Raw genomic sequence first — 26,680 nt, 5'->3', positions numbered from 1 at the left:
GCGGTGCAGTGAATAGATGAAAAGAAATCTGCAGCCATGAGTTGTTTTTATTTTTGCCAAAGCAGTATACATGTATACATTCCTATAGAAGTTATCTGAGTGGTTGGTCAGTCACCTGACCACTTATAATTGTGTGTGGGAAGGTGATCAGTGACTCCACCCCCTGTACAGGAACCCAGAATCCCAGATCCCGGGCTCACCTTGCTCCACATTCAGACTGGGACTCCTGGAAGCATTGAGGATGCAGAACGGGTTGGTTGGACCCCAAAAGTCCTCATCTCTGAGCACTTCTTGGTTCAGAGTTGTCAGAATGGCAGCACAGATGTTGGCTATACAAGCGGCTCAGAACTCTCTCTCCCAATCTTCTTTGGATTGTGATATAAGAGAAATTAGGGATCTAATAGACCCCTGATGTGTCTATAAAGATTACCTGTTGTGATGATAATGTAAAGTGGGCACCCCAAAAACTATGTGAGAAGATACAAGGAAGCCTCACGGATTAAAATTCATCAGCAAATGAGCAAGTCAGCAATTACCTTTTTTGGATAGTAGACATATAGCAGCAATGATCACCTTTCCATCCCTGGCTATAATCCCAGGAGTGCCTAAACTTTTCCACAAGAGTATGTAAATATCAAAAGATCTGTTATTTCAACCCAGGAATGGCCATTAACTGTTCTGCTGTAACCTTACTCAGGAGTAGTGATGGACGAACTTCCGACGGGGCGTTTCGCAAATGCGAACCGCGAACGCGGCCAAAAGTTTGCGAACCGCAAAGTCCGCGGTGGACCCCATTGACTTTAATGGCAGGCGAACCTTAAAAACCTTCAGGTCATATTTTCAGCCACAAAATACTTACTAGCTCTGCACACATAGTCCCACAACATGGACACTGACATAACAAAAGTATTAAGTGAATCTGGGGTCGACAACGACAAGCATTCTTTTTTTATCTGTGAAATTTTAACAATTCAGGAGCACATGAAGGCCATGGAGGAGAGGCAAGGTCAGGGCAGGCTATGAAGGGGGTGCAGGAGTTGATCAGTGCCACAGTCAGGGCAGCGCAGTCCTGTGCCAGTGTCCCAGTGCGCCCACCTATGCTTGAGCCTCTCCCTCTGCCCGGCCCTTACCCCCACCTATGCAGGCCTCCACTGCGGTGGTCCGGAGTTGCCAGTCCATTGCTGATCCTCAGCCATGGTGCTGGCACTGCCTGCTGATTGGCTTCTCCGCTGCTATCTCCATCACTGTCTGAAACAGCACCATGATAGAGACTGAGCACTGACACCAGCACCGAGATAGAGAGAACTGACACCACACCAGCACCGAGATAGAGAGCACTGACACCAGCAAAATGATAGAGAGCACTGACACCAGCACCGAGATAGAGAGCACTGAGATAGAGAGCACTGACACCAGCACCGAGATAGAGAGCGCTGACACCAGCACCGAGATAGAGATCACTGACACCAGCATTGTGATATAAAGCACTGACACCAGCACCGAGATAGAGAGTACTGACACCAGCATCGTGATAGAGAGCACTGACACCAGCACCGAGATAGAGAGCACTGACACCAGCACTGAGATAGAGAGCACTGAGACCACACCAGCACCGTGATAGAGAGCACTGAGACCACACCAGCACCGTGATAGAGAGCACTGAGACCACACCAGCACCGAGATAGAGAGCACTGAGACCACACCAGCACCGTGATAGAGAGCACTGAGACCACACCAGCACCATGATAGAGAGCACTGACACCACACCAGCACCGAGATAGAGAGCACTGAGACCACACCAGCACCGAGATAGAGAGCACTGAGACCACATCAGCACCGAGATGGAGAGCACTGAGACCCCACCAGCACCAAGACAGAGAGCACAGAGACCACACCATCACCAAGATAGAGGGCACTGAGACCACACCAGCACCGAGATAGAGAGCATTGAGACCACACCAGCACCGAGATAGAGAGCATTGAGACCACACCAGCACCGAGATAGAGAGCATTGAGACCACACCAGCACCGTGATAGAAATTACTGACACCAGCACCGTGATAGAGAGCACTGAGACCACACCAGCACCATGATAGAGAGCACTGACACCACACCAGCACCGAGATAGAGAGCACTGAGACCACACCAGCACCGAGATAGAGACTGAGCACTGAGACCACATCAGCACCGAGATAGAGAGCACTGAGACCCCACCAGCACCAAGACAGATAGCAGAGAGACCACACCATCACCGAGATAGAGGGCACTGAGACCACACCAGCACCGAGATAGAGAGCATTGAGACCACACCAGCACCGAGATAGAGAGCATTGAGACCACACCAGCACTGAGATAGAGAGCATTGAGACCACACCAGCACCGTGATAGAAATCACTGACACCAGCACTGTGATAGAGAGCACTGAGACCACACCAGCACCGAGATAGAGAGCACTGACACCAGCACAGAGATAGAGAGAAAGCACTGACAGCAGCACTGATACCAGCAACTCGCTGCGGGACCCAAAAATATGACATCGCTCAACCTCTTCAAACAGGAGGGTACAGGCATATAGTATGGTGTGCTTTTGTGAGACAAAGGTAGAAAAAAGCTCTGTGTGCTCGATTAAATAAATCGTTTATAGAGTCTACTGGTCACATGTGTTGAATTCCTCCGAGATCCATGCCTCATTCATTTTTATAAATGTCAGGTAGTCAACACTGTCGTGAGCTAGGCGAGTACGCTTATCGGTCACGATCCCCCCTGCTGCACTGACCATCCTTTCGGACAGGACACTGGACGAGGGGCAAGCCAACAGTTCCATTGCAAATTGGGAAAGCTCTGGCCAGAGGTCAAGCCTGCCCATCCAGTAGTCCAGGGGTTCATCACTCCTCAGAGCGTCCACATCGGCCGTTAACCCGATTGGACACCTGTTGGTGTAGGTGTTTCCTGATGCTGGATCCGGATGAGACCTGTCGATGGGTCGGCTGAAAGAATGACCTCATATAAGAAGTCACCAACACATCTTCAAACCGCCCTCTTCTTGCATGCGCTGTTGGATTGGTACCCGCAACTCTTTCTCTGGGAGTGGGAATTCCTCCTCTGCCAGCGCACGCAAAAGCAGAATGCAGCAGTTGTCGAAGCAAGGTTTGTAAGTGCTCCATTCTGACAGCCCTCTCTGATGGTGGTAACATTTCCGCCATTTTGTGTTTGTACCGGGGGTCTAAGTACGTTGCCAACCAGTACTGGTCCTTGACCCTTATGCTTTTTATAAGGGGGTCTCTGTTAAAACACTGGAGCATGAAGGCCCCCATTTGCACTAAACTGGAAGCGGTATGGTGGCCTGGCTCCTGCTCATCATCCAGGATAATGTCGTCCTCCTCGTTCTCCTCTCCCCATCCACGCACAACAACAGGGATCCCAGAAAGCTTTAAAGCATGCTCTTCTTGCTCCTCCTCATCCGCCCCGGCACCATCCTCCTCTGACTCCTCTTCAGACTCCTGTTGTTGACTTGTCTCAGATAGAGTAGCCCCCTGGGAATTCATCCAGCATTGCGACTTCCTCATCTTCCTGCTCCTGCTCCTCCATGGCTTGATCAATGACACAAAGCAATGCACGCTCTATAAGAAGGCATAAGGTACCATGTCATTGATGGTGCCATGTCTGCTACTGACCAGTTTGGTGATCTCATCAAATGGCCGCAGAAGTCTGCATGCGTCGCGCATGAGCAGCCACTGGCGCGGTGAAAAAAAACAAGCTCCCCTGAACCTGTTCTGCCGCAGAGTTTGTACAGGTAGTCATTAACTGCACGTTTCTGCTGGAGCAGCCTATCAAGCACATAGAAGGTTGAGTTCCATGGCGTCGGGCAATCGCAAATAAGACGTCTGACCGGCAGATTGTGTCACCGCTGAATGTGAGCAAGGCAAGCCATGGCCGTGTAAGATCTTCTGAAATGGGCCGAGATTTTCCTTGCCTGCCGCAAGATGTCCTGGACCCCAGGGTATTTGACAACGAATCGCTGCATGACCAATTTTAAGACGTGTGCCATGCATGGAACGTGCGTAATTTTGCCCTGTTTCAATGCGCTAAGCAGATTGGCACCGTTGTCACACACCACTTTACCAACTGTCAAATTGATTAGCCACTAGTGTCTGTGGTCAGATGTATCTTGGCACCGACACTGTGTGCCAGAGATACATTCACTTGCCGCTGAACATGGCCATATAGCTCTGTGGCCACAAATTTTCGAAAGGCCTCCGTGTCCACCAGTTTATATGGCAGTAGTTGGCGGGCTATCAGTTCTGACAAGCCAGCCGTCAACCGTTGGGCAAGAGGGTTATTCGGCGTTATCATTTTTTTACGCTCAAACATTTGGCCCATGGAAGCCTGCCTTTTTCCAGAAAAACGTGAGGATGGCATGATGGAAGGTGGAGTGGAGGACAATTGTGAGGAGAGAGGAGAAGGAGAAGTAGAAGATGAGGCTGGACGGTGAGAGCCTGGAGTGTGGCTTTGTGTGTTCCGTTGCTCCCACTGGGCTCGGTGATGGCAGCTCATGTGCCTTCTTAAGGCGGTCGTCCCTAGGTGAGTGTTGGGCTTACCGCAAACTTATGCGTTGACTGCAAAGGCTGCAGATGGCAACACTATTGTCAGCAGTGGACACGTTAAAAAAAGCCCACACTGCGGAGCCATATCTCCCTCTGAACTCCCCTCCTCTTCCTCTCTTGCGGGCACCCATGTGACATCACTAGACACGTCATCATTGACGTCACCTTCCCCACCACCATAATTAGAGATCTCGGAGTAGGCAGCAACAGCGGGGACCAACCTCCTCCTTGGGCTGATCTGGGTATTGTCGTCAGACTGCTGAGTGGCGGTTGTTGCTACCTCCTCTTCCTGATCCAATGCCAAGAGTGGCTGCGCATCAGAAATGTCTTGTGATGGATCGGAAAATAATTCCTATGACTCAAGCGGAAGGTATATGGTGGTGGTGGTGTTGGTGTTAGTGTCTTTGGGGGTGCATAGCAGAGAGTGAAGAAGAGGGTGCAGATCGAGAGGATGAGGAGGGTGCAGAAGAGTAAGGCTGAGTGAACCACTCAACCAAGTCTGGTGCTTCCTTTGACGTAATCGCACGCGCCTTCTGCAATTTGCCACTTTGGCTCAAGTCTGTTGCTCCTGCCCTACCCCTACCACCCCTGCGGAAGGGCCTGCCACTTCCTCTGCCTGTCATTTTTTTAAATGACCCTGTGACAAAAGTCTCTAGAGAAGTGCAGTATGTATGTGGAATGTATATTATACGTGTACAAGCCTATATATTGTACACCTGTAAAAGGACCTTTGTGGACCTAGTAGCAAGTCATTTGCAGACTGTCCCTGCTCAGAACACCAAACTGTCCCTCAGTCCCTACACTGATAAAAGACAGCTGCAGAATCGGGCAGCACTCAGCAGCACAGCAGTCAGCAGTCAAGTATAATAGGCTTTCTATATTTGAAAGAAAGTATATTATACGTGTACAACCTTATATACTGTACACCTATACCAGTCCTTAAAAGGACCTTTGTGGACCTAATAGTAATAGCTAGTGATTAAACTGACTGTCCCTGCTCCACACAGCATCCTGTCCCTACACTGACAAAAGACAGCTGCAGAATCGGTCAGCAGTGCACTCAGCAATCACCAGCACAGCAGTCAGCAGCAGTGCACCAGAACCCTAAATACTGTACACCTATACCAGTCCTTAAGAGGACTTTTGTGGACCTAATAGCTAGCGATTTGTGTCACTACAGTCTGTCCCTGCTCCACACAGAAACCTCTCCCTACACTGACAAAAGACAGAATGTAAAATGGCCAGATCAGGTCTATTTATAAGGTAGGGGGAATGTCCAATTGTCCATGTGCTGACATGTCTCAATTGGCTGTCCTGTACCCCATAATGGATGTGTCACGGGTCAAAGTTCTTCACAATGTAAACAAATATGGCCGCCGCGAACAGCGCAAGAAATCCACCGGTTTGGAAAATAGCAAATGAGCAAAATTCGCCGCGAACCACAAGGCCATCTCTACTCGGGAGACAACCCTTTAATTTAGCCCATCATAAACGCAAAATAACCACTTGCTGACTTTTACTGCTACAGGGCGGCAGCTCTGGGTAGAATCACATATATATATATATATATATATAGTATCTCACAAAAGTGAGTACACCCCTCACATTTTTTTAATATTTTATTCTATCTTGTCATGTGACAACACTGATGAAATAACACTTTGCTACAATGTAAAGTAGTGAGTGTACAGCTTGTATAACAGTGTAAATTTCCTGTCCCCTCAAAATAACTCAAACCACTGGCAACAAAAGTGAGTACACCCCTAAGTGAAAATGTCCAAATATGTAGAAGAATAGATATAGGCCTAACCCAAAGAAAAAAATATATTTTTATATATTTTTGGGGGGTATTTATTATAGCAAAAAGTTAAAAATATTGCGTTTTTTTTTCAAAATTGTTGCATTTTTTTGTTTCTAGCACAAAAAATAAAAAACATAGAGGTGATCAAATGCCACCAAAAGAAATCTCTATTTGTGGGGAAAAAAGGACGTCAATTTTGTTTGGGTGCAACGTTGCACGACTGCGCTATTGTCAGTTAAAGCGACGCAGTGCCGAATCACAAAAAGTGCTCTGGTCAGGAAGGGGGTAAAATCTTCCAGGGCTGAAGCGGTTAAAGCGGGGTTCCACCGCCGTTTTTTTTTTTTTTTTTGGGGGGGGGGAAATGTCAAGGAGAACGTTTTATAATTGTTTAACTTACTTTTGCTTTTTTCTAAGTGTCCTGCTGCCGTTTTTCCGTATTGAAAACACTTTATAAAAACGTCTCCTGGCGTTTTCCATCTTGCCTGTGGGCATGTGAAGCCCACAGGCATTCTCTTCCGGGACACTGTGCTGCTGATGTCCCAGCATGCAGTGCCCGTTCAATCGCCGATCTCGCACATGCGCAGATGAAACAAATCGAGCGCTGACAACAACTCAGGGCGCCGCACAGACTCCTGGGAAATTGAAAAAACGATCCCAGGAGACAGTGCGGCCAACAGGAAGCGCAGACCTGCCGCTGAAGCTCTGCCCATATCCGCAGCCGCACCGCCCCTTTCCGGAGACTCCAGGACCAGGAAATTGAAAAAGAAACAGAGAAGATGCCAGCAGCAAGGTAAGGGAGATATCCTGCAATTAGACCACAATACAATCCTAAGGGCATAGGAGTGGTAATTCGGGTGGAGCTCCGCATTAAAGAAGAAGTTTGTTGTTCCAACTTTCCTCTGAATTCCTCCATATCCTGCCTATGTGTGATCTCAAGCTAGCTAAACCTAGTTTCCACGTCCAGCTTAGTAGGTAATAAGGCAAATCACTTACGTAGTGCCTTAGGCAAGACCCGCTTATCCTCTTCACTCCTCCCGATCTGCACCTTCCTCTTCACCATTGTCCTCCCCCATACTCTCCAAAGACTTACTAAAGGGATGGGGGACTGGGTAATTGCTGCGCCATTCTGGGTATTCACAGATGTTTTCATGCTCAGGATATCCAAGCTCTGCTTGTCATAAAGAGCCCGAGAACCTCTACAATCAAGCAGCAGAGTATATTGTGTCTATTTGGCTGTTTCTGCTAGTGCTCCGCTCTCTTTTGCCTCCACACGTGCAGATACCATCTTCCTCTGAGTTAGCAGTGCTGCACAGTGCCCTTTGCTGGTTAAAAAAATATTAAATTCCCCCTGCTCCTTTATTCTCTCGTGGGGCCTCTCTCCTTGAGTCCTGAGACTTTGACCACTGCTCGTCCAATTTTCCCATCTGTCCTGGCTGCTAAGAATATCAGAGCAAGATTGGACAGCACGGTTTAATACCCATTGAAAACTCATCTCCCAACACACACGCTCAGCCAGAGATCACTCTACAGACAAGTCAGAAAGCTCAGTTGTAGAGCCGCACAAAGCACCCCTGCAGCAAGCTCTGGTAACGAGGAAGCACAATATGACAGCAAAGGGAAGGAACCAACAGTAGAAGCATATCAGCTTGGGGAGCACTCCATGTACCCAGGGGATTAAGGTCCCTACCTAATCCAGCGACTGGCTTGCCAACCTTAGGTAAGTCAGAATGACTCAGTCTAGCGGGTCCATCTATGGCAGGAGATCGAGGGTGAACAAAGCAGCTTTTTTCTTCCCTTCTTTTTCTACCTAACAGGCAGAGATGAACAGGAGGGGGGGAGTGGGAGGTGTGAAGAAGGGGAGCAGGCATGAGTTTACCTGTTTCCTCCTCCTGCTCCAATGCATTCACGTTACTCTGACAGTACTTCAACCCCTGAGTGACAGCGGTGGCTCAGCTGCTGGTTACGGCTGGCATCAACAGTCTCCCAGTGCATACAGACAGCTTTAGCTGTTAGTACAGCCTGTGCATTGATCCCTGCAACGGGTTTCGGTCCCTAAACACCCACCGGTCAAAGCTAGGAGCTCTCAGCCAGCGTGCATGTTCCACCCCATTACCAGACCATGCCCCCATGCCACACTATCTCATTTAACCATGGTCCTGTAAGCCCCCCACTATTAATGCGATTTATACAACATTTGGAGAGAGAGGGAAATGGGACTTTAAATGAGGCATGTTACTGAATGAATACTTTAATTACATTTATTTATAAAATACAAATCACATCATGAAATGTGTCAATCTGTGATACAGGACACAATAAACTATGATACACTTGTTTAAATACACTTCTTTAAATATACAGGTATTCTACAGAATCGAATACAACATGGTTAACAATGCAAATGCATAGATACACTCATACATTCATAAAACCAATAAACATAAGTAATTGCTTATGGTGAGCCAAACTTGTCTGGGCATCAGTTGGATAAAACCTTGTAAAATACATTTACTATTAATGGAACAATTCCATACTTGTACATGAATTAATAAATAGTATGCAGTTAATGCAGTGATGTAAACCGGAGAGAATGTGCAATGTATACCCACTGTGGGTGAATACAAGGCAAACCCACCATATGGTTGTGAACTAAAAGATGTAAGTAAATCTTAGTTACCTTGTGTTTGTTTAGTGGTTAAAGTATTCATTCAGTGACATACCTCATTTAAAGTCCCATTTCCCTCTCTTCCCAAATGTTGTATATATACTAGGGATGGAGGCTTTGCTGCTGCTACAGATAGATTGTGTTGGGTCGCATCACATTGTCGTCAAATAGGGTAGAAGATACCCACTTGCCTTATGACCTGTCACACCCAAATTTTAATAGATAACTACTCATCCATTTTTGCCTTTTATAATGAGCCAATTGTTTTTAGAACTTTTTGAATCATTATATATCTCTTTAGTCTCATACCTTGGCATTTATTGCTTTTATATATATATATATATATTAGACATAGTATATGGGATGTAATATATTATTGCACTTTCATCAGCCCTGGGTGGTCCCATTTGTCGCTGGGGGGATGGGGGGTGATGGGGCGTTTCTCTGACCCCAGGGCTGCAATGCACAGCAGTCTCTTCCCTTCCCCCACCATCCCCTTGTATAGGGGTGGGAGCGGGGTCCTGCCTCCTGTGCATCAGCATCATGATTGTTTTCTCTACTCGGTGTGTTCACACACCTGAGCATGGAGCTGTTTTTCCTCTTTTTTTCCACCAATTGGAGCTTCATGACATTGGTGGGGATCCGCCCTTTGCTGGGGATATAAGCTGTCTGGGTTAGCCAGCTGACCATTTCACATGGACCATCCACATAAGCAGGACTCCAGGCATGTCTACAGCCATAGAATTATACACAAGGTAACTAAGATTTACTTACATCTTTTAGTTCACAACCATATGGTGGGTTTGCCTTGTATTCACCCACAGTGGGTATACATTACACATTCTTTCCAGTTGTAGACTACTCAATTATTACATTTTACATCACTGCATTAACTGCATACTATTTATTAATTCATGTACAAGTATGGAATTTTTCCATTAATAGTAAATGTATTTTACAAGGTTTTATCTCTATATCCTTGCAGAGCAGTATGGCCTGTTAAGCATACATCAGACACATATGGTCGTGACATGGTCACCTGTAGACATGTGCAGAGTAAAATATTTCGTTTCGGAATTTCGTTTTCGTCCGAAAACTTAATTTATTTAGTTACTCCCGAAATTCGTTTTTATTTATTTCGTTTTTCGTTCAAAAATTGCATTCGTCCGAAAATCCACATGAATTACGGTCGAATCTGTCTTGGAAGGCTTATGGTGTCTGTCAATGTATAAAGAAGATTTGATGGAGCTAACTATATAGCATACTTTAGAACCCTATTAAAGTCTATGGGACTCCAACGTTCAAAATCTAAAGTGCTAATTTTAAAGGCTAATTTGCAAGTTACTGTCCTAAAAAGTGTTTGGGGACCCGGGTCCTGCCCCAGGGGACATGTATCAATGCAAAAAAAAGTTTTAAAAAAGTTTAATTCCGCCCCACACCAGCCCCAGCACCTCAGATCGATGTTCCTGTCCTTTTCATCCCCTGGACATAGGTTGGGCATCACTTTTGGACCAGATTGTAAGTTATAGCCCCCCTTTATTTGAGAGATGGTTCTCTGTCTAAAGGTTATCCCATATTTATAGATATCCTTGATTTAATTTCAGAGCATTTTTGCTCCTGATAATTGGCATGAGCCATGAAACGTGCGTTGAGTATATATCCAACTGATGCCCAGACAAGTTTGGCTCACCATGAGCTATCGCTTATGTTTATTGGTTTTATGAATGGATGAGTGTGTCTATGCATTTGCATTGTTAACCATGTTGTATTCGATTCTGTATAATACCTGTATATTTAAAGAAGTGTATTTAAACAAATGTATCATAGTTTATTGTGTCCTGTATCCCAGATTGACACATTTCATGATGTGATTTGTATTTTATAAATAAATGTAATGAAAGCATTCATTCAGTGACATGCCTCATTTAAAGTCCCATTTCCCTCTCTTCCCAAATGTTGTATATATACTAGGGAAGGAGGCTTTAGCGCTGCTACAGATAGATTGTGTTGGGTCGCATCACATTGTATTAATGCAATTTAGTCACATCAACTGTTCACTGCAGTGAGTGTAGCATTCCACATTCCTACCCTACTTGGGGCACCCAATTGTGTCCAAGGTCTTTTATAATCCTATGGTGTATACTACCAAAAATAATTGCTGTGCGCTGCTAAAGTGTTTGGAGTTGCTTGAATTAACCACTTAACAACCACCCCATAGCCGAGTGAAGGCTACAGGGCGGTTGCTTGACCCTTAGAGGCCGTCATATGATGTCCTCCCAGAATTCCACTCTCACGCACCCCCTGGGGCACACACTCGAGATCATCCGTGACCGCCGGGTCCTGTGGATCATGGATCATGGTAATGCTCATCGCGGCCATTTACCACGTGATCGCTCCGTCAAATGACGGAGCGATCACTTGTAAACAAACCGATCGGTACAGCGGAGGGGGAAGAGATCGGTGTCAACAGCGCTGTGGGCTGCATCTGCAGTGCCACCATCGCTGCTCACTGGAAATGAACCCCTCAATTCCCTGCCAATACTCTGCAATACTCTGCAATACCCTGCCAATACTCTGCAATACCCTGCCAATACCCTGCCAATACTCTGCAATACCCTACCAATACTCTGCAATACCCAGCAATACCCTGCCAGTACTCTGCAATACCCAGCAATAATCTGCAATACTCTGCAATACCCTGCCAATACTCTGCCATAAATTGCCATACCCTGCCAATACTCTGCAATACCCTGCCAATACTCTGCAATACCCTGGCAATACTCTGCAATACCCAGCAATAATCTGCAATACCCAGCAATACCCTGCCAATACTCTGCCATAAATTGCCATACCCAGCCATAGTCAGTGATACCCTGCAATACCCAGCCATAGTCGGTGATATCCTGCAATACCCATCCATAGTCGGTGATACTCTGCAATACCCAGCCATACCTGGTGAATCCCTGCAATACCCAGCCATACTCGGCCATGCTCAGCCATACCCGGTGATACCCTGCAATACCCAGCCATACTCGGCCATGCTCAGCCATACTCGGTGATACCCTGCAATACTCGGTGATACCCAGCCATGCTCGGCCATGCTTGGCTGTATTCAGCCTCTGTATGTGGACAGGCTGTGGAAGTCTCACACGTGTTATCGCCGTAATCAGGAGGAGTGGGAGAATCTATTTTGGGGTGTTATTTTTGGTATGTACATGCTATGTGTTAGAAATATTGTATAAATGGACAACTTTGTGTTAAAAAAAATGCATTTTAACCACTTCCCGCCCGTCGGCCGTCATATGATGTCCTTGACTTTGTGCAGGGATATCTGAATGATGCCTGCAGCTACAGGCATCATTCAGATATCAGTTTTTTCAACCGGCGATTCCCTACACCATAAGAATGATCATAGAGGCTTTTTCACTGCTTGATTGTTCTTACAGAAGGCAAGAGGGGACAACCCCCCCCCCTCCCGCCGCCCTCCGGTGCTTCTACCGACTCGCCAATACGATCAAAGCCAGAATCGTGTTTTGTTGTTTTTTTTTATATTTCAGGCTTCCCAGCCTAGAGGTGAGATGTAGGGTCTTATTGACCCCATATCTCACTGTAAAGAGGACCTGTCATGCCATATTCCTATTACAAGGGATGTTTACATTCCTTGTAATAGGAATAAAAGTGATCAAAAAATTTATTTTTGGGGAAAAAAATGCCAAACTAAAATAAATAAAGTAAAATGAACAATAAAAAAAAAAAATTAAAACGCCCCTGTCCCCATGTGCTCGCATTGCAGAAGCGTACACATACATAAGTCCCACCTACATATGAAAACGGTGTTCAAAGCAAACATGGCGAACGTTAGAGTGAGAGAAATAATTCTAGCCCTAGACCTCCTCTTTAACTCAAAACATGTAACCATTTATAAAAATTTAAAGCGTCGCCTATGGGGAGTTTTAAGTAGCGACATTTGGTGCCATTCCACTAGCGTGTGCAATTTTGAAGGGTGACGTGTTAGGTATCTATTTACTCAGCATAACTTCATCTTTCACATTGTGCAAAAACATTGGGCTAACTTTACTGTTTTTTTTTTGTTTTTTTTAAGCACAAAACAGTTTTTTTCCCAAAAAAAGTGTTGGAAAAATTTCTGCACAAATACCGTGCGAGATAAAAAGTTGCAATGATCACCATTGTATTCTCTAGGGTCTTTGCTAAAAAAACATATTGTTTTGGGATTCTATGTAATTTTCTAGCAAATAAATGATGATTTTTACATGTAAGAGAGAAATGTCAGAATTGTCCTGGGTGCTCCAGAACGCCTGATGGCGCTCCCAGCATGTTGGGCCTCTGTATGTGGCCACGCTGTGTAAAAGTCTCACACGTGGTATCGCCGTACTCAGGAGTAATAGCAGAATGTGTTTTGGGGTGTAATTTGTGGTATGCATATGCTGTGTGAGAAATAAACTGATAATATGACAATTTTGTGGAAAAAAAATAAAAAGGAAAAAAAATCTTGATTTTGCAAAGAATTGTGGGAAAAAATGACAACTTCAAAAAACTCATCATGCCTCTTACTAAATACCTTGGAATGTCTTCTTTCCAAAAAGGGGTCATTTGGGGGGTATTTGTACTTTTCTGGCATGTTAGGGTCTCAAGAATTGAAATAGGCCGTCAGTACTTCAGGTGTGATCAATTTTCAGATATTGGCACCACAGCTTGTGGACTCTATAACTTTCACAAAGACCAAATAATATCCACCAATTTGTACTTATTTTTACCAAAGATATGTAGTAGTATAAATTTTGGCCAAAATTTATGAAGAAAAAATTACTAATCTGCTAAATTTTATAACAGAAACGAAGAAAAATTCATTTTTTCACAGAATTTTCGGTCTTTTTTCTTTTATAGCACAAAAAATAAAAAACTGAGAGGTGATTAAATACCACCAAAAGAAAGCTCTATTTGTGTGAAAAAAAGGACAAAAAATTCATATAGGTCCAGTGTTGCATGACTGAGTAATTGTCATTCAAAATGTGAGAGCACCGAAAGCTGAAAATTGGTCTGGTTATTAAGGGTGTTTAAGTGCCCAGTGATTAAAGGTGGAAATCCTAATGACATAATGAAGTGCTGTTGCCTTATTACTTGTGACTGTCAGGATGCATGAGGCTTTGTTTCCTTTATTCACCACTCTCTGAAACAGATACCACTCAACTGGATGGTTAAGGTGGCCTATGCATCATTTAGGAGCACCATTGATATTCATTCATAATTACACATAAGGCATGATCACAATGCAATTAGTTGGAGGAAACCTTTAGGCCGCGTACACACGGGCGGATTGTCTGTCCAACTTAGTGTTTCAGTGGACAATCCGCTCGTGTGTGGGCTTCAGCGGACTTTTTCAGCGGACAGTCTGACGGACTTTGTCTTTCGGAATTTCCGTAATTTTGTCCGCTGAAACTTGGTTTTGTCCGTCCAAACTTGGTTTCAGCGGACAGTCCGCTCGTGTGTAGGCAAGTTGGACGAACTAAGTATGGCGCATGCTCAGAAAGGGTTTACACGGCCGAAGGTTGCATTGCAGTGTATTGGACGTCGTTTTTCTAGTCCCGTCGTACGTGCTGTACACGTCATCGCGCAAGCTTTCAGCGGACTGTCTGTTCATCGTGTGTGGTCAAGTCCGTTCATTCAAATTTTGAACGGACTGTCTGTCGGATTGTCTGAAGGACTTAGTTGGGCAGACAATCCGCCCGTGTGTACGCGGCCTTAGATATACATTATTGCTTTATGTTGGTTGAACATGTTTATTAGATTTACTTTGATTCTGACTATATGATTGACAATGTGTCTGAATGATAGGGGGATATAGTGTGTAGTTCATGGACAACATTGTCTGTTCCTAATGAGAAGGGAGGGGCAGCCTGAACTGGATTCATTTATATATAAATATATTTTTTTTACATCAATAAAGATATTTATATTTATGTTCTGATGGGAGAAGATCTCTATGAGGTGAGAGTGTTCTGCTGAGATCTGATGACTATTTGTATTCTCTCTTCTAGGATTGGGGGCAACAACTTGTCAGAGGAAGCAAAAAGAGAACTAGAAAAGCTGGGAAAGCTCCGGCTGGGATTGGAGATTTACTCATAATGACCCCGGAGAAGAGTCCTTGGCACATCGGTGAATGGAGTCAGGACATTGCTCTGGATGATGAGGAGAAGGAGATTTAAAAATTACAAATCCAATCCAAGAGGAGAACGATCCTCCGCAGATGAACTAATACACAATATACAAGGACAGGATGGAGAGGGATTTTGTTATAAAGGGGTTAAAGACATTCTCCATTAAAAAATAAGCATTTCACATATAAAATAATTTGAGGAACACAACCAGACCGACAATCGAATGTTACATAGTTACATAGTTAGTCAGGCTGAAAAAAGACACAAGTCCATCCAGTTCAACCACAAAAAAAAGAAATATATAATAATATCATACAATCCCATATATCCAATTCTATACCCACAGTTGATCCAGAGGAAGGCAAAAAAAAACATCAGAGCATGATCCAATTTGCTAAAGCAGGGGAAAAAATTCCTTCCTGATCCCCCGAGAGGCAATCAGATTTTCTCCGGATCAACCTTACCTATAAATGTACCCAGTTATGTTATGTACACTTAGGAAATAATCCAGGCCCTTCTTAAAGCAATCCACTGAGCTGGTCAGAACCACCTCTGCAGGGAGTCGATTCCACATTTTCACAGTTCTTACTGTGAAGAAACCTTTCCGTATTTGGAGATGAAATCTCTTTTCCTCTAGAGGTAAAGAGTGCCCCCTTGTCCTCTTTGTTGACTGTAAAGTGAATAACTCGACACCAAGTTCACTATATGGACCCCTTATATATTTGTACATGTTGATCATATCCCCCCTTAATCTCCTCTTATCAAGAGAGAATAAATTCAGTTCCTCTAATCTTAATAGCCCAGTCATGTGAGGAATGAAGCCAAGTTTCAGCAATACCAATTACATCATAGCTCTCCTGATGCACCAGAGCTTCCAACTCACCTATTTTGCTTGGCAGACTTCTGGCATTGGTGAACGAACATTTTAATGCATTAATATATTTTAACCGGTCACATACTATCCTCTTTGGTGTTCCAAGATTACAACTAGGTCTTGCTACTATATTTACCTTGGGTTTATGTCCTTTGGTTACCCTACCACTAATGCCCCTAATATTACCCTCTGGAATATGCTCCACGCTGACTGTCTCTATCTCTGGACCCCCCCCCCCCCATTGCCTAATTTATGTGATTGTTACCCCAGTCTTAATCTTCCACATCTCTTACTAAACCTCTATAGCTGCTGAAATCCTTTTTTTTTGGATGGATTCTTGTGTCAATGTTTTGCCAGCAATCCCGTTTTTTTTTTCAAGGGAAGAGAAATCCGAGATTTCCATGGAAATGCCAGGACAAGATTCAGTCCCCTTCTCATAGTGCCTGCATGATGCTAAGCACTCTGTGGGCCAACCAGCCTCCCACACTGACTTCTCTCTGAATATTCCTGTCTGCCATGGCAGTTTGTATTACAGACACTTATTAAGTCGTAATTGTTATTGTGATTGGCTAATAATCTATTATATTAATATAAGTGATTGTAAAGGATAATTTTTTTTTTATAACAAACATGTCATATTTGCCTCCACTGTGCAGCTCATTTTGCACAGAGTGGCCCCGAACATCCTCTTTTAGCGTCCCTCAGTGGCAGTCGCGTAGGTAACGCCCTAGAAGAATTGCTCTCCCGAGGGGGTTACCTTGTGGGAACGCTCCCGAGTCCAGCATTTACATCCACAAACATGAATGTCGACTCGGCCCCGCCCAACTGGTGCCCGCATCATTGAATTTGATTGACAGCAGCGGGAGCCAATGGCTGCGTTGCTATCAATCTATCCAATCAAGAGCCAGGACTCATGGAAAGAGGGACAACGCGTCCCCGCCAAGGAGATGGAGGAGCTCAGGTAAGTAAAATGGGGAGGCTGGGGGGCCGGTGACTGGCAGAAGTTTTTTTCACCTTAGTGCATCTTAAGGTATAAAAACACAAGAGTTTGCAACCCCTTTAACCACTTTAGCCCCAGACCATTTCGCTGGAAAAAGACCAGAGCACTTTTTGGGATTTGACACTGCGTCGCTTTAACTGACAATTGCGCAGTCGTGCGACATGGCTCCCAAACAAAATTGACATCCTTTTTTTCTCACAAATAGAGGTGGTGGTATTTAATCACCCCTGCGGTTTTATTTTTTGCGCTATAAACAAAAAAAGAGCGAAGATTTTGAAAAAATATATATTTTTTACTTTTTGCTATAATAAATATCCCCCAAAAATATATTAAAAAATTATTTTTTTCCCTCAGTTTAGGCCAATACGTATTCTTCTACATATTTTTGGTAAAAATAGCGCAATAAGCGTTTATTGATTGGTTTGCGCAAAAGTTATAGCATCTAAAAAATAGGGGATAGTTTTATGGCATTTTTAGTAATATTTTTTTTACTAGTAATGGCGGCGATCTGCAATTTTTATCATGACTGTGACATAATGGGGGACACATCGGGCAATTTCAACACATTTTTGGGACCATTGTCATTTTTACAGCGATCAGTGAGATTAAATTGCAGTGATTACTGTAAAAATTACATTGGCAGTGAAGGGGTTAACTATTAAGTGGCACTTTAGGGTTAAGTGTGTCCTGGGGAGTGTTTCTAATTGTGGGGGGGGGGGGCTGTGTATGACACATCACTGATCTCTGCTCCCGATCACAGGGTCACTAGGCAGAACAAGGAGATGCTTGTTTACATCAGCATCTCCCCATTCTTCCTCTCCGTGAGACGATCGCGGGTATCCCCGTGGTGATAGAGTCCATGGGACCCACAGTCAGACTCCCGAAGCTCGCGATGGGCAAGTGCGCGGCCCCAGGGGCGCGCACGGTGGCACAGAGGCAAATTCAAAGGGATGTACATATTACAAAAGCAATGTCAAAATATCATTAATAATGGGGGGGGGGGGGGGGGGGTGTGGCGTCCGATCCCGGAGATGGGCCCTTAGCTGACCAGCTCTGCCACTCACTTGGGGGACAAGTCATTCACAGGTTACAGAGGAGCCTGTACTAGCCCGTAAACTGTATTACCAGCATCCAGAGATACCTCAGGTATGCCGCGGAGACGAAAAGAACCACCGCTGAATCTTAAAAAACTGTCGGGATTTCTCCCTCAGGGGAAACATAGGCCGCAAAATAGCGGAGGCAGCCACGCGAGCGAATGCAACAGACAGACCACAAAGATCGTTCTGTCACAGGAGGGTATGCAGAAGGAATTACTTAGCCCAGAACAAGGCTCATCCTCGGAGGCTTCTATACCGACTACCAGAAGCCCAGCTAAGTCTCTGCAATGTACCTTATCACCTCAGGAAGGACGACAATCCCCTACAATGGAGGTGAGTGCAAGTACCTCAGCTCAGACTCCTGACACAATTGCTGTGTTCGATCCTATGACAGGATTTCCAACTATGGGCCAGCCTGTCTCAGACATTGTTCTTAAAGAAATGCTATTGTCTCTCCGATCGTCCATACAATCTGACATGAATCATACGACAAAGAAATGCCAATTAGACATATACAGAATTGGCGACAGGGTGACCATGCTAGCTTCTTTAATAAAAATGGTGGATGCGCATGGAATCCATCAAGAAGACATCTCCTGGATCAAGGACAAATTATCAGACCTCGAGGACCAATCCAGGAGAAATAACCTGAAAATCAGGGGAGTCCCAGAATCTGTTCTGGCCATGCAATTATCACAATATACTCTGGACCTATTTTAAGCTATACTACTAGCTGCGACCACTTTAGAGTTAACCATAGACAGAATTCATAGAATCCCTGAATCAATGAATGAATGAAATACTTGTATAGCGCACAATGCGAACTGAATCGCCTCTAGGCGGTGTGGCGAGCTTTAATCATCTGCTAAAAGAGGAAGGTCTTGAGTTTTTTCCTAAAAGCCAGGTGATTTTCTTACAGGTGGATGTTGATTGGTAGAGCATTCCATAGCCGAGGCCCTTGGACAGCGAATCTCCGATCCCCCTTGGATTTATACCGGGCTTTAGGCACGAGGAGGAGGTTTTTGTTGGCTGATCAAAGACTGCGGTTTGGTGTGTAATGATTTATTTTCTCCATTAGGTATTGCGGAGCTTCTCTATGCACGCATTTGTGGGTGAGGCAAAGGGTCTTGAACGTGATCCGATTTTTTACGGTTAGCCAATGTAGGCTCCTCAGCGAAGGAGAGATGGATTCCCAGGGTTTTTTTCCTGTTATCAGCCTTGCCGCCGTGTTTTGGATCAGTTGTAATCGCGCAAGTTGATATTGTGGTAATCCTATGTAAAGCGAATTTGCGTAGTCCAGACGTGAATTAATGATTGTTCCAACAACCACTGCTTTGTCATTCTTTGGGATAAAAGGGAGGAGTCTGTGAAGCATGCGCAGCAGATGGTGAGATCCACTGACTACAGATCCTATTTGCGCATCCATTGACATTTGTGCATCTAAAATAACCCTGAGACTCTTCGCTTTGGTCTTTGGGGAGATAGTCTGCCCAAAGACGGTTGGTGGAGACCAGGAGGTTTTGGTTGCTGGCTTATGATTAGGGTGTAAGATAAGAAGCTCTGTCTTTGATTCATTGAGTTGGAGGGAGTTAATGGTCATCCAGTCCTCTATTGATTTGAGGCAGTTTTCAAGTTGTTGTTGGTGATCTTTTTTTCCATTTATCCGGAAATAAAGTTGCGTGTCGTCAGCGTAAGAGTGGAAGCAGAGATCTGAGCATCTGATGATTTGAAGGAGTGGGCGAATGTAAATGTTGAAGAGAACGGGTGACAACGGAGAGCCTTGAGGGACTCCACAGGTGACTGCCCGAGTTTCGGAGAGGAATTTTCCTAGTTTCAGTGTCTGTGACCGATTTCCTAGGAAGGACGCGAACCATTGGAGATCTATGTCTTGGACTCCGGCTACTTCTGTGAGGCGGACGAGTAGAGTATTGTGATCTACTGTATCAAACCCTGCACTTAGGTCTAGCAGTACGAGGAGACACGGCTCTCCGTCACCTGCTGCTTCGAGGGCATCATCCCAAATCTTGAGGAGAGCTGTTTCTGTTCCATGACCCGGGCGGAAGCCTGATTGCAGCGGGTCCAGGAGTTTGTGAGTATCCAGGTGAAGTTGTAGCTGATGTACTACAGCTTTCTCCATGATCTTAGAAATGGTGTTGAGGCTTGTAATTGGCCTACGATTGTTTGGATCCTGAGGGTCCAGGTTTGGTTTCTTGAGTAGAGGTTTGACGATGCCTTGTTTGAGGATGCTGGGAACAATCCCTTCGTGGAATGATCGGTTTATGAGGTGGGTTATGGTTGGAGCCACGATGTCGGAGCATTCTTTCAGTAGTTTTGTGGGGATGATGTCAATAGGTGAGGTATTGTCACGCAGTTTATTAATGATGTTTTTTGCGGTGTCTACGGTAATTGGGGATAGTGAAAATTCCGGCGGTTGCGGTATGTTGGTGCAGATATCCTCTTTATGTATTTGCTGGCTGAGGTCGAATGTTTTCTTCTGACAAATTGTTTCCCTGATGGTTTTGACTTTATCAATGAAAAGATCTGACAGTTTGTCACAGTAATCCTGGGATTCACTTTCTGGGGGTTCTAGGCACACCGGATTCATTGATTGATTAACCAGTTTAAACAGTTCCCGTGGTTGGTTTGCGGCCGTTGAGATTGCATATGAGAAGTGGTCCTTTTTGGCTTTGAAGATTGCTGTCCGATAATTCTCTGTGAGACCTTTGTAGTTAAAGTGGTTTTCCTCGGTGGTATTTCTTCTCTATGTTCTTTCCGCTCTTCTGCGTTCTTGCTTTAGTACGGCGAGGGAGCTATTAAATCATCCAGAGTTTTTCTTCCGGATGAGAGCCCTGCGTTTTGGTGCTACCGAGTCTGCTGATTGCAGCAATGCCCTGTTCAGGGAGTTGAGTGTTTCCTCCGTAGAGTGGTTTAAGGTTATTGTAGATATCTTGTTGGACAAAGTGGATTTGAAGGATTCGGAATACAGTTTTTTTATGCGATCTGGTCCAGTGCGTTGTTGTTACAGGATTCCGTTTTTCGTTGGTGATGTTGGTAGCGATTTTGAATTTGATGGCGTGGTGATCCGTCCATGGCAATGTTATGTTGTTGAGTATGTTGACGTCAATGTTCTGTTTGAAAATGAGGTCCAGGGTGTGTCCTGACCCATGCGTGGGAGTCTTTATCAGTTGCTGGAGACCCAGTTCTTCTAGTTGATTGATGCAGGCAGTCGCGATGGGGTCCTTGGGCTCGTTTGCCCAAAGGTTGAAATCTCCGAGCGCCAAGAAATTTTTGAATTCCTCATTCCTTGCGGATGAGATTCGCAGAGATGTTCTATTAAGGTTTCATGTCTATAAAACCAAAGAAAATATTCTTGAATTCTTCCGTAAAACATAACATTGTCCGGAACAATACACGGCTATACAATTGCTCCCGGATCTCTCCAGATATACCCTTCAAAAATGCCGCAATCTGGCAACAATCACAAAAGCCCTGCGCAACCACTGCATTCCACATAGATGGAAATATCCGGCAACACTTTCTATTAGCCACAATGGCAGAAACATCAATGTGTCTACCCTACAAGATGGTCTAGCAGAACTAAGATCATGGGGGATAATAACTGATACTCCACCACCTTCCTCCTATCTGAGAGATCCTCCACATATGCAAGAAGAATGGCATGTAGTGGCTAAGAAACACAAGCATAAATTCAACACTGATGCATAATGATACAGCTCCTTAACCTAAACTGAATATGCAAAGTTTAAAATCCCCCGAGTTTGCCATAAGATGGAACCAGTTCCAATTCCCCTGACTCATATTGAACAGTGCACTCTGTGCAGGATATCCCTTGAGGGATGTTCCTTGTTTCTCTCAACTGTTTTTGTTTGTATATTTTGTTTTTTTTCCTTCTACTCTTTGGATTGTTTAGTTCTACAACTCCTGACTGTTGGATCATTTGGAAAACATGGATCACAATTACCATTTAAACAGCTGGCTTTCCTTGGCCACTATGGATCAGATGCTAAAGATCCCAACTTACATTGGGTCACCAAACCACATCAGCGAAGTAGGATAAAGACAAATCCCACTATGCATTCTTCCCTAGCCACAAATAACCATAACAAGCTTCAAATAACAAAAGTATTCTCTAACTCTTTAAATGTAGGTAATTCTTACAACTACTACCTGCGGATATCTCTCAATATTCCATGCCAGTAAAATACTTTCTATTAATGCGCATGGCTTCAATCATCCGACTAAGAGGGCATCTCTATGGAAGGAAGCAGACTTATTCCACTGTGATGTTGTATGTGTACAGGAGACACATTTCCACCAGGATGCTCCTCCCAAATGCTCTCACAAATATTTCCAACATTACTACTTCTCTAATATGAAGGCAAAACAAAGAGGAGTGATGGTAGCAATTAAAGATTCCATCACTTTTCAACTACATGTGGAACTTTCGGACTCCATGGGTCGATACCTTAAATTGGTATGTGATATCAATTCTGTTACCTATACTTTGGTTAACGTTTTATGTTCCTAATAAGCATCAAATAACTTTCCTAAATAAACTACTGAAGAAGATAAGAAAGATCCAAAAGGGATCTCTCGTAATTTGTGGGGATTTCAATATGGTTCCGGATCCACAACTTGATTCCACTTCAAAATCTCCCAATAAATCATCAGCTATGGCTTCCTTTCTAAACTCACAGAATCTATTTGACGCGTGGCGGTGTACTCACGCTTCCGAAAGAGACTTTACATTTTATTCGCATAGACATTGCCCGTATACAAGAATTTATTTGTTTTTGACGAATATATGGCTACTCCAAAGGGTATTGATAGCTCAAATTAATACTACTGTATATCATGGTCAGACCATGCTTCTATACTGCTAACCATACGGGATTCTTATCCTACCCACACTGCCTCTGTATGGTGGGCCAATTCCCTAATTCTACAAGATCCAAAAAAGAAAAACCTTTTGGAGAGTCATCTTTCCGAATATTTTCATTTTAATTCCCCTTCCTCAGAAAACCCATTGTATGGAATGCTCACAAAGCATACATCAGAGGTATGTTCATTCAAATCAGCTCCAAACTTAAGAGGCAGAGGCCGCAGAAACTAGATACCCTATTGAGGGAAATTAACATCCTCGATAAACAAAATAAACATCATCCTGACCCCGTAATTAGCGACAAATTGTCCTCATTACGTCATGATCTCAGAATTCTCCGCTCTTATGAGATAAAAGACAGAAGATTAAAAATGTCATTCTATTCCACCTGTAATAAAGCCGGAAAGACATTAGCTCGCAGACTAAAAGGCCATATATTCAAATCTAATATTTGACACCTCATAGATCCTTATTCCAAAAGTAAAATAATAGACCCTCAAAAAATAGCGGACACATTTAGTAACTACTACAGCTCACTTTATAATTTAAACCAAAATAACTTTATGAAACAACCTACTCAATTTGAAATACAAAATTTCCTCGATACTATAGGACTTCCGCATATCTCCCCCTTCTCAATTACAGAGTTTAAATGCTCCATTCTCAATACCTGAAATTTTGAATTTCATAGAATCTCTGCCCAATAACAAATCTCCAGGACCAGCCGGCCTACCGGGGGAATATTATAAATGCTTCAAGTCTATTCTAGTTCCTCATCTACTTAGGGTGTTTGGAACAGCTGCTGTGTCTGCCTCTTTCCCCAAAGAAATTGTGGAAGCATTAATCGTCACTCTGCCCAAACCGGGGAAGACACCAGATGCACCCCAAAATTTCTGACCTATCTCGCTTCTGAACACCGATTTGAAAGTTTAAGCTAAACTGATAGCTTTAAGATTAATAGACATTATGCCCACCATTATTCACCCTGACCAATCGGGTTTTACAAAGGGGAGGCAAACCTCTGATGCCACCAGAAGATTAATTGATATAATACATCTAGCACGGAGGAATTAAACGCCTTCTCTACTCCTAAGTCTGGATGCAGAGAAGGCGTTCGATAGAGTTCATTGGATGTATCTTACCAAAACATTAGAAAATTTTGGATTTAAGGGTCAAATCCTCTCGGCAATATTAGCCCTCTACAATCTCCTTCAGCTAGAGTATACACATCCGGCATGCTGTCCAAACCATTTTCGATTTTGAACGGGACACATCAAGGATGCCCACTCTCCCCTCTCATTTTTAATATGTCAATAGAACCTTTAGCGGCAAGCATCAGACAAAACACAGAGATACATGGGTTTACTATAAAAGATCATAAACACGCTATAAACCTTTTTGCAGACGATGTAATTCTAATGCTCACGCATCCAATGTCTTCCCTGACCTATGACCAAATTATTACAACGATTTAGTGATGTATCATACTATAAGGTAAATGATTCCAAGTCATATATACTAAACTTTGGCGTCGGTTTACAGGACAAAACAACAATCCAATAAACCTATCCATATGTGTGGAATGACAATAACATTCCATACCTAGGGATCAAACTCACTGCACAACCAGTCATGTTGTTCCAAACCAACTACTTACCATTGGAATCAAAACTCAAACATGATCTACAGAATCTAAGTAAACACATCCTATCATGGTCCGGCAGGTTAGCTGCTTTCAAAATGCAAATTTTACCACAAATCTTATATATATTTCGTACTGTACCTATTCCAATACCTAATATTTTTTTTACAAACACTACAAAATATCCTCTCCAAATACCTTTGGGAAGGGAAGAGAGCTAAAAGCTCTACCTCTACACTTCAAAAAACTAAACCATCAGGAGGTATGGGTTTATCAATCATAGCTGATTATTGGCTGGCTGCAACATTAGCTCAACTTAGGGAATGGTTCGCAGTGCACCCTACCACCTTATGGGGGGAAATAGAGCATACTCTAATCCCAGGAGGGAATCTATATGATCATATAATGGTTCACACTCTTATTAAAAAGAAATTCACATGTCTGCCTTTACCAATGGTAGCATCCCTTAATGCTTGGAGAGTCTTAACAACATCCAGTTCCTTAGCATCCCCTACTCTGCCCATTCCAACTTCTCTATCTTCCCTAAAGCTACTCATCCCTGACCTGCATTTAGAAAATTGGACGTTGGCAGGAATTGCTCACATATCAGATGCATACTGTTCCGATAATATGAAGCCATTAGGAAAGTCCTACAGAAGGTTTATGCACTACCCTACTCAGAACACCTCACCTACATCAGAATAGGATCCTACCTTTCCTCTAATCATATCCCAAACTACAATCTATATTGGAAACTTAAAACATACCTTACTGACACAGTACATCGTAGAGGGGGAATTTCGCTTTTTTATCACTCTCTCAACAACAAATCTATCTTTGCTAAAACAAATTCCATTCTAGCCTGGGAACAAGATCTTAAACAATCTTTTTCAATAGACCAATGCCTTACAGCAGTGCTTCTCAAATAGTGAGGCTCCGTAAAGGGGGGCTCGTTTGACCTCTGCAAATACTGTCATATTGGATGTCTAGATCCGATCATCCGACTCACTCGCAAGCGGCGTCCCACACGGCGTTGGTTGCCTAGCAACTCTACGGCTGGAGAGAGGGGCCAGCGCGGCGCGAACACTGGAGATTGTCCCAGCGCAGCCCCAGTAGCAGTCCGACGCGGAGGACCATGTGACCGCCAACGCACGTGACACATGCAGAGGACCCGATTGGATAGACATGATGTTCTATCCTGATTGGCCAAACCCGCCCGTGTGACTTTTAGACCCGGAAATCGGTCCTCTGTACAGAAAAACGCCTAAAAGAAAGGAGTTGAAGACACATAAAAGGGGACACCGCCGATTCAGCCAAAAAAGGTCAGTGTTCTGATGAAAAGGCTTTTATTGTGCTCCGTTAAATCCTGTGCTCCTTTAAATCTTTTCTGCTACAGTTAATAAAGCAATTTTTTCTTGTAAATTGATCCACATTTCTTTCTTTTTTTATTCTCATATACGTTAATAAGGACCAGTGTTATGTAGAGGTGTACTTATAACAATTTTATAGACAAATGATACTATTTACAGTCGCGCGGGGGGCGCAAAATGCTTTCTTCTTCCTGGGGGGGGGCATGACAGAAAATAATTGAGAAGCACTGCCTTACAGCTATTAGATATACCCAAACAGCCACGAAATGCACCAATCTTTGGGAAATGTCACATAAAATTATACAAAGATGGTACTTAACGCTATATAAAATAGCGAAATTTGACAAATCAACACCTCCAACATGTTGGAGACAATGCACTCAGATTGGTACTCTACTCCACATTCTATGGAATTGTGAGAAACTTTCCAGATTCTGGGCGGAAATATTCACTATATTTTATCAAGTGACTGGTCTGAATACTCAACCATCTCCCTCGTTAGCAATTCTAAATCTGGGAATTGAAGAAATCCCTAAAATACACAGGAA

At 43.8% G+C, this 26,680-nt stretch overlaps 1 protein-coding gene and 1 long non-coding RNA gene across 5 annotated transcripts in view; both read left to right on the top strand.

Annotated features, from left to right (window-relative positions):
- The window catches only part of LOC143956503 (NACHT, LRR and PYD domains-containing protein 3-like), a 202,852-nt gene extending 184,768 nt beyond the window's left edge, over positions 1 to 18,084 (top strand). For all 4 annotated transcript variants that reach the window (XM_077466704.1, XM_077466705.1, XM_077466702.1 and 1 more), the window contains one exon: positions 15,127 to 18,084. In XM_077466704.1, the coding sequence (XP_077322830.1) occupies positions 15,127 to 15,214 (88 nt within the window). In that variant the 3' untranslated portion in view covers positions 15,215 to 18,084. The remainder of the gene's footprint in view (positions 1 to 15,126) is intronic.
- A 2,316-nt stretch (positions 18,085 to 20,400) lies between these two features.
- LOC143956502 (uncharacterized) lies at positions 20,401 to 26,188 on the top strand. The gene is made up of 2 exons (XR_013269937.1): positions 20,401 to 26,005; positions 26,085 to 26,188. It is a non-coding gene; the product is annotated as an uncharacterized LOC143956502 (long non-coding RNA).
- Positions 26,189 to 26,680: the final 492 nt, after the last annotated feature.

Source organism: Lithobates pipiens, unplaced genomic scaffold, assembly GCF_037356315.1.
Source record: "Lithobates pipiens isolate NorthernLeopardFrog02 unplaced genomic scaffold, aLitPip1_a1.2 Scaffold_37, whole genome shotgun sequence".
In the NCBI taxonomy this organism is placed as follows: domain Eukaryota; kingdom Metazoa; phylum Chordata; class Amphibia; order Anura; family Ranidae; genus Lithobates; species Lithobates pipiens.
Note: the sequence above shows the minus strand (reverse complement) of the source record. Positions and strands in the feature narration are given on the sequence as shown.